At 40.3% G+C, this 15,180-nt stretch overlaps 1 protein-coding gene across 1 annotated transcript; it reads left to right on the forward strand.

Moving 5' to 3' along the window:
* Positions 1 to 384: 384 nt before the first annotated feature.
* Positions 385 to 12,593, forward strand: LOC145450508 (uncharacterized). Its single transcript, XM_080329026.1, has 9 exons — positions 385 to 5,200; positions 5,257 to 5,322; positions 7,390 to 7,446; positions 7,759 to 7,791; positions 7,858 to 7,920; positions 9,138 to 9,215; positions 10,039 to 10,113; positions 10,178 to 10,207; positions 11,730 to 12,593. Exons 1-9 carry the CDS (start codon positions 5,183 to 5,185, stop codon positions 11,796 to 11,798), a joined length of 489 nt encoding a protein of 162 aa, XP_080185152.1. The 5' UTR covers positions 385 to 5,182; the 3' UTR covers positions 11,799 to 12,593.
* The last annotated feature ends 2,587 nt before the right edge of the window (positions 12,594 to 15,180 follow it).

Below are 15,180 nucleotides of genomic sequence, written 5' to 3' on the forward strand. Positions count from 1 at the left end.
CAACAAGAATTATAGTTTCGATGCTAATTTTCACTGTTGAAGCCTTGAAACCTTGATTGGCGGTATCGTAGCATACGAAACATATAGTACAAACTATGAAGGTTACTGGACGTAGCACATTTCCGAAGTCATGATAATCGCACAACATTGTCGCCAAGTGGAATGAAACCGGTATGGTTGAAAAATACCAAAGTATCATTTATGAGATGGATGAAAGACATATTCTTTGTGGTGGCATAAACGGTATATATTTGAACTTTGACGTATTAAATTCTGTTATGACGTCATAATGAGTGATACTCGATTACTCGACTCGACTCGAAGCATATTACGTGATTCAGAATCGAATCACTCAGGTACTCGATTTTGCCCAGCCCTACTTGTGACCCGCAACCTCACACGAACGTAATACGATATAGGTTGCTTTGTTTGGAATATATTCATGTTAAAGTTAATAACTGGGTGCAGTATTATATCCAATGTGAGCAAAGATCTCCACCACTATCTCAGTTTGTTTGTTTTGATATTCATGGTGTTTCCACTACTTTGGTCATTTTACACCAGGCCGATATTGTTTATTTTTGATTCCACATTTACCGACTTGTAGCACGGCTACTCCTAGGCTTTTATAAGACACTGCTTACGCGGATCGCGTGGCGAGGAGGACTATCTCAGTTGATTTACGAGTCATAGAAAGTAATAAAATATCGATACAATTAACGTCCTCGTATTGCCAGTTGCAGAGGTGAATTCGGGACGTTTACACCGGGCTCGAGTCAGAGGATATGAGCTCATACCCGATGGTTGTTATAACAACCTTGATTTTATCCCGACTGTAGCACATACAATCATTATAGCGGTAATTAGTCGAGTGGTCATCGGGATCGAATCAGGCTATTTCCAATAGTGAAGTCCCAACCGAAAAAAAGCGACCCGACTTCGAACTCTTACCGCTTGTTTCTACTACCGTCCATAAAATATGAGGGGCGCCATACCTAGGCAATTTTCGAAAGGGGCAGCAGGAAAATTGGTTAAAGAAGCACTGGTTTATGTAACCTCGGTTCGAGAGTTCAATTGCAAATTTCTAACCCTGTAGTGCCAATTTCCCTAACATTTTACAAGTATTGCGTAAATCGTGAGGAAAGAAACATCACGAAGACAATACGAATATTATTAATACGCGATAAAAGCATCAATTCATAATCTGGTTAAACATCTCCAGCAAAATGGCGAGACGCATGTGCTGTGCAATTATTAAAGAGCCGCAATCAAATGCTGAAAAAGCTGAGGAGCTCCTAAATAAAAGTGCGTGGATTAGCGGTTGTTTTGATGCGGCAATTACAAGTATCCATAAATTTGACGGCATATTACAACACACTACAAGCAGTATAAGGACAGAATCGAACGGGCAGTAGGCTACGGAAATACTTTTGGGATAGGGAAAAGTTGACTTCATGTTTTAGCCATGTCGCGCTTTAGCCGGCGAAGCAAGAATTAGTCATGCGTGTGGTATAGCGAATCCAATTACATTGACGTTTCAACAGCTGTAGAGGTTATCGTGTTGTAACCATTGTATTCTCATCTACAACTGTCACCGGTCGTGCCTTCGTTCCCAGGAAAAAGGTGAAGACTCTCGGCGCCTGACTTTCCTTAAACTCAATGCGACATATTACCTTCTTGTGTGGTTTTCAAGACTACGTTGCTAAGATATAACCCATTGACCTACAGAAAACTAGATCATTATTGAAGGATTAGAGCAGGGGTGGCCAACCTGCGGCCGCAGAAGGAAATTTGTGCGGCCGTGGACACGTATTTCAATTAGTATGTGTTGGCGGCCGTCGACATTAAAATTGAATTGGCGAATTTACTCCCAAACCTTTAGGAGATTTTGATCAACCTTGAAATTTTCTTCGCGCTGCGCGCGATTCAACGCGACTTCATTTTTCGATTTTAATACAGAAGCGCCCTTTGCAACCTGAGCACCACAGTACAGATGTAAACAGCAACGAAAAATGATGCGCCCCATATAGAAATACCAACTCGGAATCGTGTCCTCCTCACGAAAGAAATTTGTTTTTATGGTGCGTTTGGGTGATTTCGATATCTTTCCAATATACCGCCAATCCTGATGGGAGGTCAAGAAATAACAAAGTGGCTTATTACAATTGGTCCACCCGTAGATACATCATCATTTATAACTTGCCCTAAATTTTCGAAAACACATCCTCCATCAATTTTACCGGGGAATCTGATCACATTGGCTGAGAAAGGATAAATGTTTGATAGTAATATGTGATACTACGAATATTATTGACAAAATTCATTCGCGAATCTGAAAATTCGCGCGCTTGGCGCGACCATGTCGAAATTAAGAATCTATTCATAACATGACCATGACCACTCGCGATTTTGGTGCGTAGCCTATATAGTAAGCCGATATGAATAAAAAGGTTAGTCTGAAGCTCACCGAAAATGGACATGAGCAGTTTAAATGGGGTATTTGGCGTCCAGTTTGTTCATTACGAACTATGTCCTGGAATGCGGCCGTAGGCTATACATGACTAGTGACTACTCGAAATGCGGCTGTGAATAGCAAAAAGGTTGGCCACCCCTGGATTAGAGCAATTAGGCTGACTGTATAAAAGGAAAACAAATCAATATAATTGCGACGTATGATGTAATAAAACACACACCCAGCAAATCATTTAATTGTCGTACATTTCTTGCACTGAGCCAACAGTGGTGCATACGGCATAGCCACACGAAAGGCGACTTATCGGTATCTCAACTCACGTTAACGTCACAAAATAGGTTTATTGACACAACAATATGTTGCGAAAACTTGCGCTTAAAAGAGGGACGTCCAGCCCAGGAATGGTATTTCAGCAGAGATGTCACATTATATTATACGTGAGATGATAAAAGCATTAAAGTCAATGTCCAGTTTCCTGGTTATGGAGGTTGCAAACAATATTGTTTTTTTTTAGCCTAATTTGTTTGTTCCAGACCCCAATACTCGCCAAGTTGACCTTCGCAATATGCGCGGAATGCTTCTGCCGGCGTAGAAACTATAATAATAACAACGGAGCGATCGGATTTTTTTTATGGAACCCATGGACTCCTTGGAGGCTCGCGGGTTAGTTTCCATGGCTCCGCAAAAGTCCGATGTTGAAACTACAACTTTAAAATTGCGTACTCCGTTGTAATATATCTCCTAATCTTGGTCACGTAACTGCGACAGACTCTGAACCAAATTTCCCCTAATCTGGAAAAGTCATGCCGAATCCATCGCAACAAGGGACGCTAGTGAAAGTGAAACCATTTCCAAGTCAACATCTGCCCAATCTCTAAACAAAACATGCGAAATTCATCAATTCAACTAAAAGTCATCGCAAGCGAACTTGGTGATTTATTTTTAGTCAACAGCTACGGAGTTGGGAAAAGTCTTAGCCAAATTTAATGCAATGTTTCCAAAACGTGAAGTGAAGATATGTTTCATCCTGATTTTTCTTCTTTCCGGGCAATAGTACATCCGTGGTAAAAAGTGATACGGAAGTGGTCACCGGTACCTTACCAAAGTGTAATGCTGTCCACCTATACGAAAGAGTTTAGCATATCTATTATAGAGTCATAAAGCTGTATGGTTCCCCGTCTCATGTTTCAGACAACAGGTGTTGACGCGGGAAAATGACCTTTTTCAGTCCCCGGGATACTTTAACTTAGGGGAGCGCGGGGATATATGTTCAAATATCGACTAATGTGGCTCACGAGACGGAAAAGGTTTGGAACCACTGGCGTGTGATGTTACATGGTGGCCAGGGCCATTCATTATGTTGTCTGAGAAGCAATATCGAGGCGAAATGAAATGGCTACGATTTTTCTGTGATATCGAATGCAAGGGGAACAAATAAACCAGTGGTTCTCAACCGGGGGTCCGCGGACCCCTAGGGGTCCGTGAAGCAATTTCAGGGGGTCCGCGAGACCTCTGAATTTGCAACGTGATTAAAAACCTGATATGTAGTTTTTTTTTAAGTTAGGCAAAACATGAACAGTTTCGCTCCACAACTGCTAAAACCTCATGATCATGACTGACATCATCAGAATAATCGTTTGACATGTAATATCCTACCTCGCCAATTCATTTTGATTACCAAATTGCCAATAACCTACTGATACAAACCGTTTGTCTGTTTGAGACGCTTTGAGGTGTTTGTGGAAAAATAAAAACATAGAGATAGTAAGGTCAATCAGGGTGACTTCGAAATGTCTGTGAGACCGTTTCGACTTGAAGTTGTCCGTCTCATCAAATTAGTGACCACTGACCAGTCGTTTGAAATACAAATTCCGGAAGTATTTCCCCAAATTTGTCCCAATGAAGATATTGAAACATCGCCACGAAATTAATTTTATCCTGTGCTAATAACCACTATTCCAGAATAACTTCAGGATGAAATGCCAGATAAAAATGACTAGGCTGAACGTGATATGTTCAATAAAGATATGTTTCATTCGAGAATATTACATTAGCCTCCATCAATTTGCGCAGAAATGGATTTTCGGCACTCGTTCATATCAAATCGAAGATGCAGATTTTCAAGAAACAACCACGCACTCCAAGACAAACAGCTGCAAAATTAGCTTTGAAATAATAAAAGTATCTCCAATTTCTACATAAATAGTATGGTGTTATTTTCAAGTAAGATCATTTAGTTGCGTTTTATCACAAGCCTTTGCAGTTCATATTTTCACCAGACATATGACGGTAGCACCATAATTGAGCCAAATTTGAAGTAAAACTCGAGGGGGTCTGCGAGGGTCCGTGACGGTTCAAAGGGGTCCGCGAAGCCAAAAAGGTTGAGAACCACTGAAATAAACTATCTAATGTCGAAACAGTGGATGTAGTTGGGTGAGTTACAGATCCATTTCACCATAGTTACCAAATGCGTCTCAACAAATAGGGAAACTGTCAAAAGCCGCTACTTTTAATGTTTGCACAATTTCAATATGTAGCGAAACTAAATAGAACCACGGCATTGATTCTCAAAGACCTAAATTTCGAAATTAGTGTTTTGAGTCAATAGAGAGGATTCCTTCCGCCTTCAGCGAAACGCGGGGAGTCATCGCCGCACTTTACTCAGCTACTGCCAACATTACTTCATACAGGCACCTCAAGGATTCATGTATGGAAACAGAAATTCCGGTGAGATATTCTGTTGTTGTCATGCATCGTATATATTTGTTCATTAATTTATTCAGACCCGAATGTCCCACACATCGGCTGAGTCTGACGCGAGGACAGAGAATGGAGACGGGGCCTATAAAGTGAGTTATAAATAATATAAGTATATATACTTCCGGTATAAAATAGTACGTACTATTTAGTATAGACAGGCCATGGCCGTTTATATCGCTATTATAAAATGGTATTGAGGCAGGCTTATGATGCCACTTTCGTGACATTGATGATTCATTTCGTTACAATGATAAATAACAATCAGATTCTATGTTCTATGATTCGCCTTATTTGTATGTGTGCAGTTTTTTGAGTACGCATGGTATTTTGGAGTTACCAGGGTTACAATATGTAGGCTACTCCTTTAGGAGGATTTTTTATCTTTTTTCAGGAAATCGAAAATGTCCTCCGCGGACGCCTAAATGCCCTCACTTTTGTAATTCGGCCTCCTTTATAGCTTTGACAGTCGGGCCACTGTACAGACACAACTAAAAAACGCCATAATGACGCGAAATCAATAATGTGGATGTTCAAGCGCTTCTTTCTGGAGTAGGACTGGAAAATTGACCTTTTTTAGTCCACACAAGAGGATTTCCGTAAAATATTTTTCAAATCAGCAGTTTTCTAGCGCGGTAATCTAACTTTCGTGATCTGTAAAAAGTGTCCTTCTTTTCCGGATCCCAATATATGATAATAATCCATGAAATACTAAAAACATGGTAATGGATAACCCTATGTGTCAAGAAGCGCATACATGATCTATTCAATGTACTCATGGTTTCGTTCCATTAAGATTGGAGTCGGATCGGATTCGGATCCATTCTTTAGTAAGCCGGATCGGAAATTAGTCGAATCGGGAAATTAGTAGGGATGGTGTGAACGTTCGCGATATGTGTGCAACCTCAGAAATCCGGAGGTTCGCGTTCGCAAACGAACCTTGGTAGGTTCAGTGTGAACATTTTTCATTTCAATGCGATTTTTCATATCATTATTACATCTTTGCTTGAAATTCTTTGCATTTCAAATTCAGACCACTTTCTGCATGGCTCAGGCAGCATGAACATAAATTCAGCACTACACGAGCATGTCCCTTGCCACTTTCAAAAAGGATATTTGCTTTGCTAGAAAAGTTTGCCCGCAATGCAGCTTTCCGTTTGTGAATATTTAGTGACTCTCTATACTGCAGAAGTGTCAAACAAACGGCCCGCTAGTCGATTTAATCCGACCCTTGAAGCAATTCTAGATCAAAAAATGATTGTAATATTCAACATATTTTTTTTTTAATGTAGAGATTCTTAGTAAGAAATTCTGTCAATGATTAATTCCCCAATAGAGCAAATGTCGAGCATATTCATAGGCCATATTCTATCAACCCGACAGCGGTGTTGTGGTCTCACCCTAGTCAATAACAGGGGCAAATCGGTGTCAAGTACGCAGTCACACCATCAATAAGAAACATTTGTATATGGAGGTTAGGGAGAATATAATAGTTTCACAAAATTATAGAATTCAAATATTCAAATATATGTGGTCGCACGGCTGTATGACGCCTGACTCACAGTCACAAGGTCCTTGATCTCCGGAGAAACTAGAATTGCGAATGAATTTAATATTAATGAACCAAATTCCAGCGTCTGCGTTTACGGCTCAATCCGTTGTCGTCCTCACAAGGCTTACCCAAAATGAGCGTGACGTCATAGGTTCATGTTGACGTTCTCGTTCACTTCACATATAACCATTCAAAAAGTTTCGCGTTCGCACGAACCAGAACCATTCTGGGGTTCGCACCTTTCCTGGGAATTAGTAGCTACGTGTCACGTTATTGATTAGTCACGGGTATAACCTAAATATTACGTAGCAACTTCGAGGGTGACGTGTATGAGCTATTACGTTTGTATAGATTTAAACAGGGTTTAGAAAACGAGGTATGGAAACGGCCAGATGTCTTTACAGGCCAAAAGCTTGCAACTAAGTAGGCTACCGACGGTATCAACCTATCATAAAGTCGAAATGATGGGGTGAACGTTTCGGAACTCCAAAATCGATTGCATCAAGCATCGTTTTTCCGGTTCTGAGACTATAGAAATGTTGTTCAAGGCCCCCGATATTGTTGTCTCATATGCGTTTTAACTCTATTCAATCTTTCTTTTATTCAGCTATTAGCTCTCGCTATCCCTGACCATGTGAATGATGAAAAAGTCGGCCATCGCAATGTAAGTCATTATATCTATATATATACACACAACTATTATACACCATACACACACGGTACGCCAGTGTGTCAGAATACGCCATTGTGACCAAAGCAATATAGAAGTTTGCCTCCTTTTCCCACTACCCGATCTTGTGTCAAGCCACCACTTCTGTCGATATAATATATAAATAATTTTATTTTAGGATGATACTCAAAGACAGTTAGGCTACTAGACAAAGTAGTGAATAACCTACATCACAACAATTTTATTGGAATGTATATATGTAGCCTACGCCAAGTCGCTCATTTCTCCATCAACTTTCCATTTCAGACACAAAATCTGGAGAAGAGAATTGAGCAGCTGGTAATATTCATTTTCGATTTCGCTGACATATTTTATTTAAATTTTGAACAATATTGGCACTCCCAGGAAACCAGCCTGCATGAGGTTAATGAAGAAAAGAGAACTTTAGAGAGGCATCTGCGGGAATCGGTGACAGTTGAATTCTATCATTTTCGTTTCATATCCGAGCAGGGTTGTAACCAAGTCAGAAGGCTCCGAGTCACAAGTCAGCCTCACTTTTATGGTTTTGACTCAAGTCAAGTCGAGTCATTTTCAATTCACCACCGAGTCAAGTCCGAGTCCAAGTCAACGAGCAGAGGGTCGAGTCCGAGTCACGGTATTATGACTCGAGTCCGAGTCCAAGTCACTGAGTTGACTGCTCAGTTTCCAGTTAAAGTCCAGTATACCCGCATTTTACAGCGCTGCTTGGTGATATCAAATGGTTCGCATTTATAATATACTAATTTTCCTCACTTTTAGCAGCTTCTGGTAGCATTTTCAAGTACCTGTACCAACAGACAGAATCCCAATAGTGTGGTTACTTTGCTATTCGTCGAAATTACGATGAAATGTCGCTCTTGGCCGTCTGAGTCTCGAGTAATATGACTTGGTTCGAGTCATGCGCAATGTCTCGAGTCCAAATCGAGTCTATGTACAGATTGACTCGAGTCGAGTCGAGTCATTTATGTATTTTCAGAACATGACTCGAGTCAAGTCGAGTCATCAGAAAATCGTGACTCGAGTCGGACTCGAGTCATTACAACCCTGTCTCCTAGGCCCCAGCGGCGAAACGTGCAACCCAGCTGACCAGATCTAAACAACGTGGTCAGCTTGGCAGAAGTTGTAAGACCAATCATCTCGTTAAGAATTTTAACGGTGATGGAGACGGATAACACATATCAATCATGATTGAGGGTCACGCGAAACGTCAAAAATATTATTTCTCAAAGTCAGCATATATGCCTATTTTATGATTTATGTGTTTTATGGGCTAATATCTTTAATATTTCCTTTTCTTTAGCCCACTTGGACTTTATTCAAAAGTATCATACTATAATTTAATTTGGAAATCCATTTCACGACATGTATACAACATTAAAACATGTTAATACTCGCGTCCCGCGCAAGTTTTCTATGCGGGCTGCCAGTTGCACGACCCATATGTATATGTATATGTATATATCATGCAGTTTTTATGAGATTTCTATGGTTGAGATTATGGTAAAGATGATTAAGATCCATATGCAGCGCTTTTTCGAATCACAGCTTTCAAAACACAGGGGGCATGCACACTTAGCGAAATTTTATCAACTGAAGACTCAGAGCCACTGTCTCTGTTCATCGCTGTACCTTATTTGTCTAAACAGAAGGAAAGTTCTGACAAAACGCTTGTCTCGGAGTTACGAATGAAATCGGAAGAAGCCGAAGGGATGCGAGAAGATTATGTAAGATTTTTTTAGATGCATAGCTGTGGAGTCGATTCACATTATTATCACCGAATCCGACTCCGACTCTGACTCCAGCAGACATTTTCAATATTCCTGACTCTGACCCAAAATCTTGAAACTTTGAACATACCGACCGTGACTCCCGCTCCAACTCCAACATTTCTCTGAATTACTCAGAAAATTATGCATTTATTGTAACTTCTAGTTATTATCTTATTACTCACAGTAAAACTGGTAAATACACACATATTATTATTACAAAGTAAATCAGCATAATAGTGATTTTCAAAGGTAGTGATTATGTACGTTAATATGCTATTAAAACCATTTTAGGTTTGTTCCTTTATTAAAATAATCACTGAAATTTGTTGCTTAATATTAAAGAATTAGCCCACCCGCAATACTAGGGTAATTTACTGCCGCATGTTAGTCCAAACATTCGATATTGGAATGTCTAGGCACCGAAATAGCCGGCACAGAATCGTCTTGTCGGTACAATCTATGCTCCGTGCAACATGTCACCCCAACGAAGAGACAATGCACCCAGAGGAAATAACAATTGATAATCGTGTGCATTTCACGAAAGGAGATTTTCGTTTAGTTTCGTCTCGCACGTGTGAGTGATTAAAATATATTTTGAGTAAAGAAATCTTTGTGGGATGTCACAATATAACAACACCATTCAACAAGTTAATTAATGACAAAGTGCCCACCCGACGCTAAGCCCGACTGAATAACGGGGGTAGGGGTGATATGTGCTGTTAGGGCCCTGAATACGTTGTATCGGTAGCAAGACCCAAGACAATGCTTACTGTCAAAGGTGAAAAAGATCGAGAAAGATCAGAAAACGATCCGAGACTTCAAATCAAAAGTTACCAATCTGGAAAAAGAAAAGGTATTTCGCGAGCCGTGTCAAAAGCATGCTCGGTCTTCACGCTATATTCCATTCTTCCATTCAGATGCAGTTGGAGTCAAGGCTCCGTGAGGAGGTAAGCTTTAAGTTGTCTTGAGTCGCTTCACGGAAATTGAAATTGTGAATATCGTATACATCTAATGCTTCCCAACCGATGGGTCGCGGAGGTATTTCTAAATTAAGTTTTTCTTGCGCCAATAAGCCCTACAAGCCACGTTCTCTTGCTAACAATGATTAGTGAGGCAGATGTTCGATAAAGTCATTTAGGTAGGTGCGCAAAATTGGACAGTGTGTTATTGTGGATGCCTGAGAATTGGAATGAATTCCTTTCTGCAAAGGCTTTGCGCACGTTGTTCGGGAAATGTCGAAATCTATAGCCCGAAATGGTGTTGTTAAAATTAGCAAACAACTGTAGGCATCCAGTTCAACTCGTTAATACGACGCATTGTGCGCGGTCAGGGTGCAACAGCTGCAACACCAATAGTTCACGAGTTCAAGTCCGACCGAGGTAGACTCGATAATCCCTTGTCAAGTGTTGATTGTTTATCGAAGCTCGCCCTCGCCACCTGATCCGCGTGAGCGGTGACTTAGAATAGCCTAGAACAGGGCCTTTGCTACACGTCGGCAGCAACAGAATCAAAATAAAGAGTACCGGCCCGGTGTAAATGACCATCGCAGTCAAGAAATATCAGGAATACCACGAAACAACAGCAACGGCGCATTGGGCGCTGAATTATGCTTTCTTTCGTTTGTCATATCTCATTAGGGTTGCATTTAAAACAAACGATGTTTGAAGCAAAGGCCTTTAAAAATTTTTTCTTTTTTCTCAATTGTAAAATTATACCATAACTGTGTAAATACTTTCGAAAAACATGTTTAATGAGGCCACGGACAATTACCACCCGATTTAGCTGACGTCGATATGGGATGGTTGGAACCCTCAAAATAGTCGGTTCGATAGTTATAGTATAGATATTTCGTCAAAGGAGCTATATTTACCCTATATTTTCAATTGTCAATATCAATCCATTATGACGTCACAAATGAATATTCGTGATGTCATGGCTTGAAAAAAAAACAAAAAAATGTTTTAAATTGGGGCCTTGTTTTGAACATGTTTGTTTATAATTGATTTTTGTTTGAAATGTAACCCTATATCTCATGGTGGGTCGCACAATGAATTTCGAAAAAAAAGTGGGCCGCGAACTGAAAAAGGTTGGGAAGCACTGATCTAATCTATTTATATCTTCATATAGCATGATCAGATATTGGTGATCGTTCACATAATCGATATTATATGTTCCGCAGCAGCTGTAAGATTATGTGAATGGGTGATGAAAGTATTTGATTTCACAAATAACTTGCATATAAGTTGGAATTCGCCAAACCTTAAAATGCGAATTGTCAAACCAAAAGAACCTCTGTGCGCGGTGATTTCGAAACGAGCTTTGCTTTTCAAAATCCCAGGATTAAGGATAATATCGGCAAATCTCAGGTACACAAACACAATGCCAGCTGCAAATTTTGTTGTACGCCAAATTTACCTTATTATCAATTACCCAGATACAGAGAAATGTCAACGCAATTCTGCATTTCAGATCACCTCGAGAACTTGTGGGAGCACTATCCGAGAATGCTTTGTAAAATGCTGTTGGCTTCGTAAGTAGCCATGCGGCATGGATTCGGCATCTTGAGTCGAGCCACATATTCTCTAATTATTATTATCCTACATCAGCATATTTGTTGTGTGTCATTACAATTCTGATGCCCGAGTGAATTCGTCATTGGCATGAAAATATCATCTGACCGTAATACATTGGAAAGATCCGAATTATAAATTATGCAGACATTTACTGTTTTGATATCTGTCGGGAGCTTAATTAATTAATTAATGTTTGTCATATGTGCAATGTTTTTCGCATGATTTTGTTGTTTTGTGTATATCATGATATAATTGGAAAGTCAATCTTTCTGTTGCGATGCTAGTAAATCCAAAATCATCGTATATCTGAGGTCGTGCAAGCAGCAAGGCGAACCTTTTAAAATCATCGTTTTCTTGAAAATCCCCTGTCTAACTTCAAGGTCGTAAGATATTGATCGAGATAAAATGGAATGACATAGGATGGAATCGAAACGAATTGGCAAAGTTTATCGATCATACATCAAGCTTGGCCATGAGATAAAAATGAGCCAAATATCGAAATATGGCATGCACAGTTGCTTATCGATACAAACAGAAAGTAGCCTATTTTGTTCATAAATGAGGTGATTACTTCATCGATGTAATCGATTGCGATTACAATGACTTTTCAATCAGCCGAATACAATTACGATGATTACAGGAAAATCTCGAAGTAGTCGATTTTTTGATTACGGTTACGTTGAAGAGCAATAACGAATTTTCTTTCGAATTGTGACGTTATTTGGTTTTTTCGTCATAATATACCATTGGCTCAACTTTATAGGTGACGATTTCTTGCTGTAAACCAGGGGCGGGCAACTGCTCCAGTCGGCGGGCCGGATATAGGAAAATTAAGTACTTGTCGGGCCGGACTGCTAAATCGATACATTATTCACATATTATCCATATATACAAGGAATAAATCGTATGTAATGAATGTATTTTATCGACAGCAATGTCGCTTCAAAGCCATTTCTCGCTGATAATGACGAAAACAATGTGGATTCGAGAACAGCATTGTCGCACAGGCGCCGCCATGTCTGCTTCTCTCTGATCGATCAACACATGGCGTTCGATAAGCCCAGTACCCTAAATTTACCAACATATCAATTCATTTGGGCTGAGTAGTGGCAAGATAGCGTAGCGGTACAATCCACAGCTACAACACCAATGGGTTGGGAGTTCGAGTCCGACAGAGGTCGACTCCAGAATTCAAACCTTCCTCGCCATCTAATGCGCGTAAGCCAGAGGTCTCAAACACGCGGCCCGCGGACCGCATGCGGGCATTTTGTGCGGGCCACGACGGCATTTTGGAATTTCAAGTATTCAACAATAAATTCAAGTGCCATATATCTTTTTTAGATATAAGAACTTAAAGTTCTCGGAGGACATTTTCAAAAAAATTAAAAAGGACGGCGTATGGTAACCCTATCTTATTCGGAAACTTCAATATCATTCTAGGCAGGCACCTGTACACTTCCAAAATCGCACTCTATCACCAAAATTATCATGTTACCTAATCATCGCAGCTTCGCAGAGCAATGCCCTGTTTATTGTGTGACGCAGATATATCCAGTTTCTGCTGCGTCGTATTCCGGAGCCTCTTGACGAATACTCGTAGCTCAGATGCGCCAGCATTCGGTGCCTTTCGAATCACGCAGCGCAACGTCACGGGGTGTCAAATACATAAAATCCGCATCTAGGGTGTATAAGCTATACAAATAAGCCATAGTCTTACAATCGGCCAGGGGTGGGCGAACTGCGGCTATTTCAGCAATCAGCCTTTGATTGTGGCTCTCATGTGCACTGCACCTTCTACTATACAGGGGTCGGCAACCTTTTGGTAGTCACGGGCCAAATTTCGAGTGTACAACTTTTTCGCGGGCCGGAATTTTTCATAATACTATATTTTATGCTCACTTCGGTATATTATCCTACAATGCTGCAATCTCAATCATACCATTAACAAAACACATTTATTTACACTTCAACAACGCAGAATAAATGTGACAATTGACGCAGCTTGCTTTGTGAAAGGTTTTCAACTTCTGGTAACAATCAGATGAAGCAAGAATCTGACCATATTTTAAATGGGCGTCCGAAATAGTGATCTTAGCTTGCTCTTCGTGAATTTCATTGTTGAAAACTATTGTTTACATGCGTACGTGCTACCAAATATCGATGCAATTTCTTTTGCATTGTTGGTCAAGCTGGAATAAAGACCAATTTCAAGAAGGTACTCTTTGTAAAGTCATGCAGCGATATGCTCTTTGTATAAAATTTGTCATTCAATTCAACTGCATCGCATTTCAAAACGGCCCATTTGAAATTTTCAGGAAATGGCATTGGCGTCCACATCAAACGGACTACTTAATAGTCGGAATTTATTCTGTAGAGAAGGAATTTAGGAAAAGTGGGGTAATATTCAGTAATTAAATTTCGTATCACAGTTACAAATGTAGTGTTGGTACTAGGGGTTCACTCCTTCAGTATAGGAACGTGAGCATAATTTCTTTGCATTGTTGACATTCCAAGGGTCGCAGATTTGTTTCGAATGCGCCTCAACATCTCATGTAGGCCTATTCAGCTGTTTTCCCCCGTAATTGCAAATTTAATTTGTTCAGATGTGACGTTAAATGTACAAAGTAAGCAAGATTAGATAACCATTTTCGATTACAAGATTATGAGTCGGCGATATTTATATTTTCGAGGAGAGTTGCTATTTCATTTCTCGGTTCGTACACTCGTGCAAGCATAGCTGCTCGACTTAATGCGCCAACATAGCATATATACAGGACATCGCCATATTAATTCTCTGCTTCTAATTTATCTGGCGTAAATGTTGGTGATTCAGTTTGTGAGACCAAATCATGTAAACAGTTCATCATTGTGGCCAAAACACTATTGAGGTTTGTTGTCTTGGCGCACAATGTCTTCTGTTGAATTTAACTATAAATAACTACCCTACGGAGGCTAGTTATTTATAATTTAACAGTGTACGTTTTGAGATTTTGTCATTGCGTCGGAGATGTTCCAAGCGTTTTTGGCATAGCGTATAGTGGTGACGATTAGCGCCTACCAATCTGGCGGCCCGGCTCGATTCCCGTCGGAGGTTTATCTTTGGCTCCTCTTCCCCCGCCGTCGTCGTTCTTACGACGACAAAAAAGACCAGAAAAAGACCCGAGAGAAGAAAGAAAGCACTCACTAGGTATGGAAAGAACTAGTAGAAAGGGCCGCGGCTTCAACAAGATCAACATCGAAAAGAACTGTGACATCGGGCACTCTAGGCCGAGGTGGATGTTAGAATGATAGGATCGCAACTGCGTGTCGTTCGACCTCCTCCTATCTGTTCATGACATCGCATTGTG

This window comes from Botryllus schlosseri, chromosome 11 (assembly GCF_051294905.1).
Source record: "Botryllus schlosseri isolate E-star chromosome 11, Bs_hap1, whole genome shotgun sequence".
NCBI lineage: Eukaryota > Metazoa > Chordata > Ascidiacea > Stolidobranchia > Styelidae > Botryllus > Botryllus schlosseri.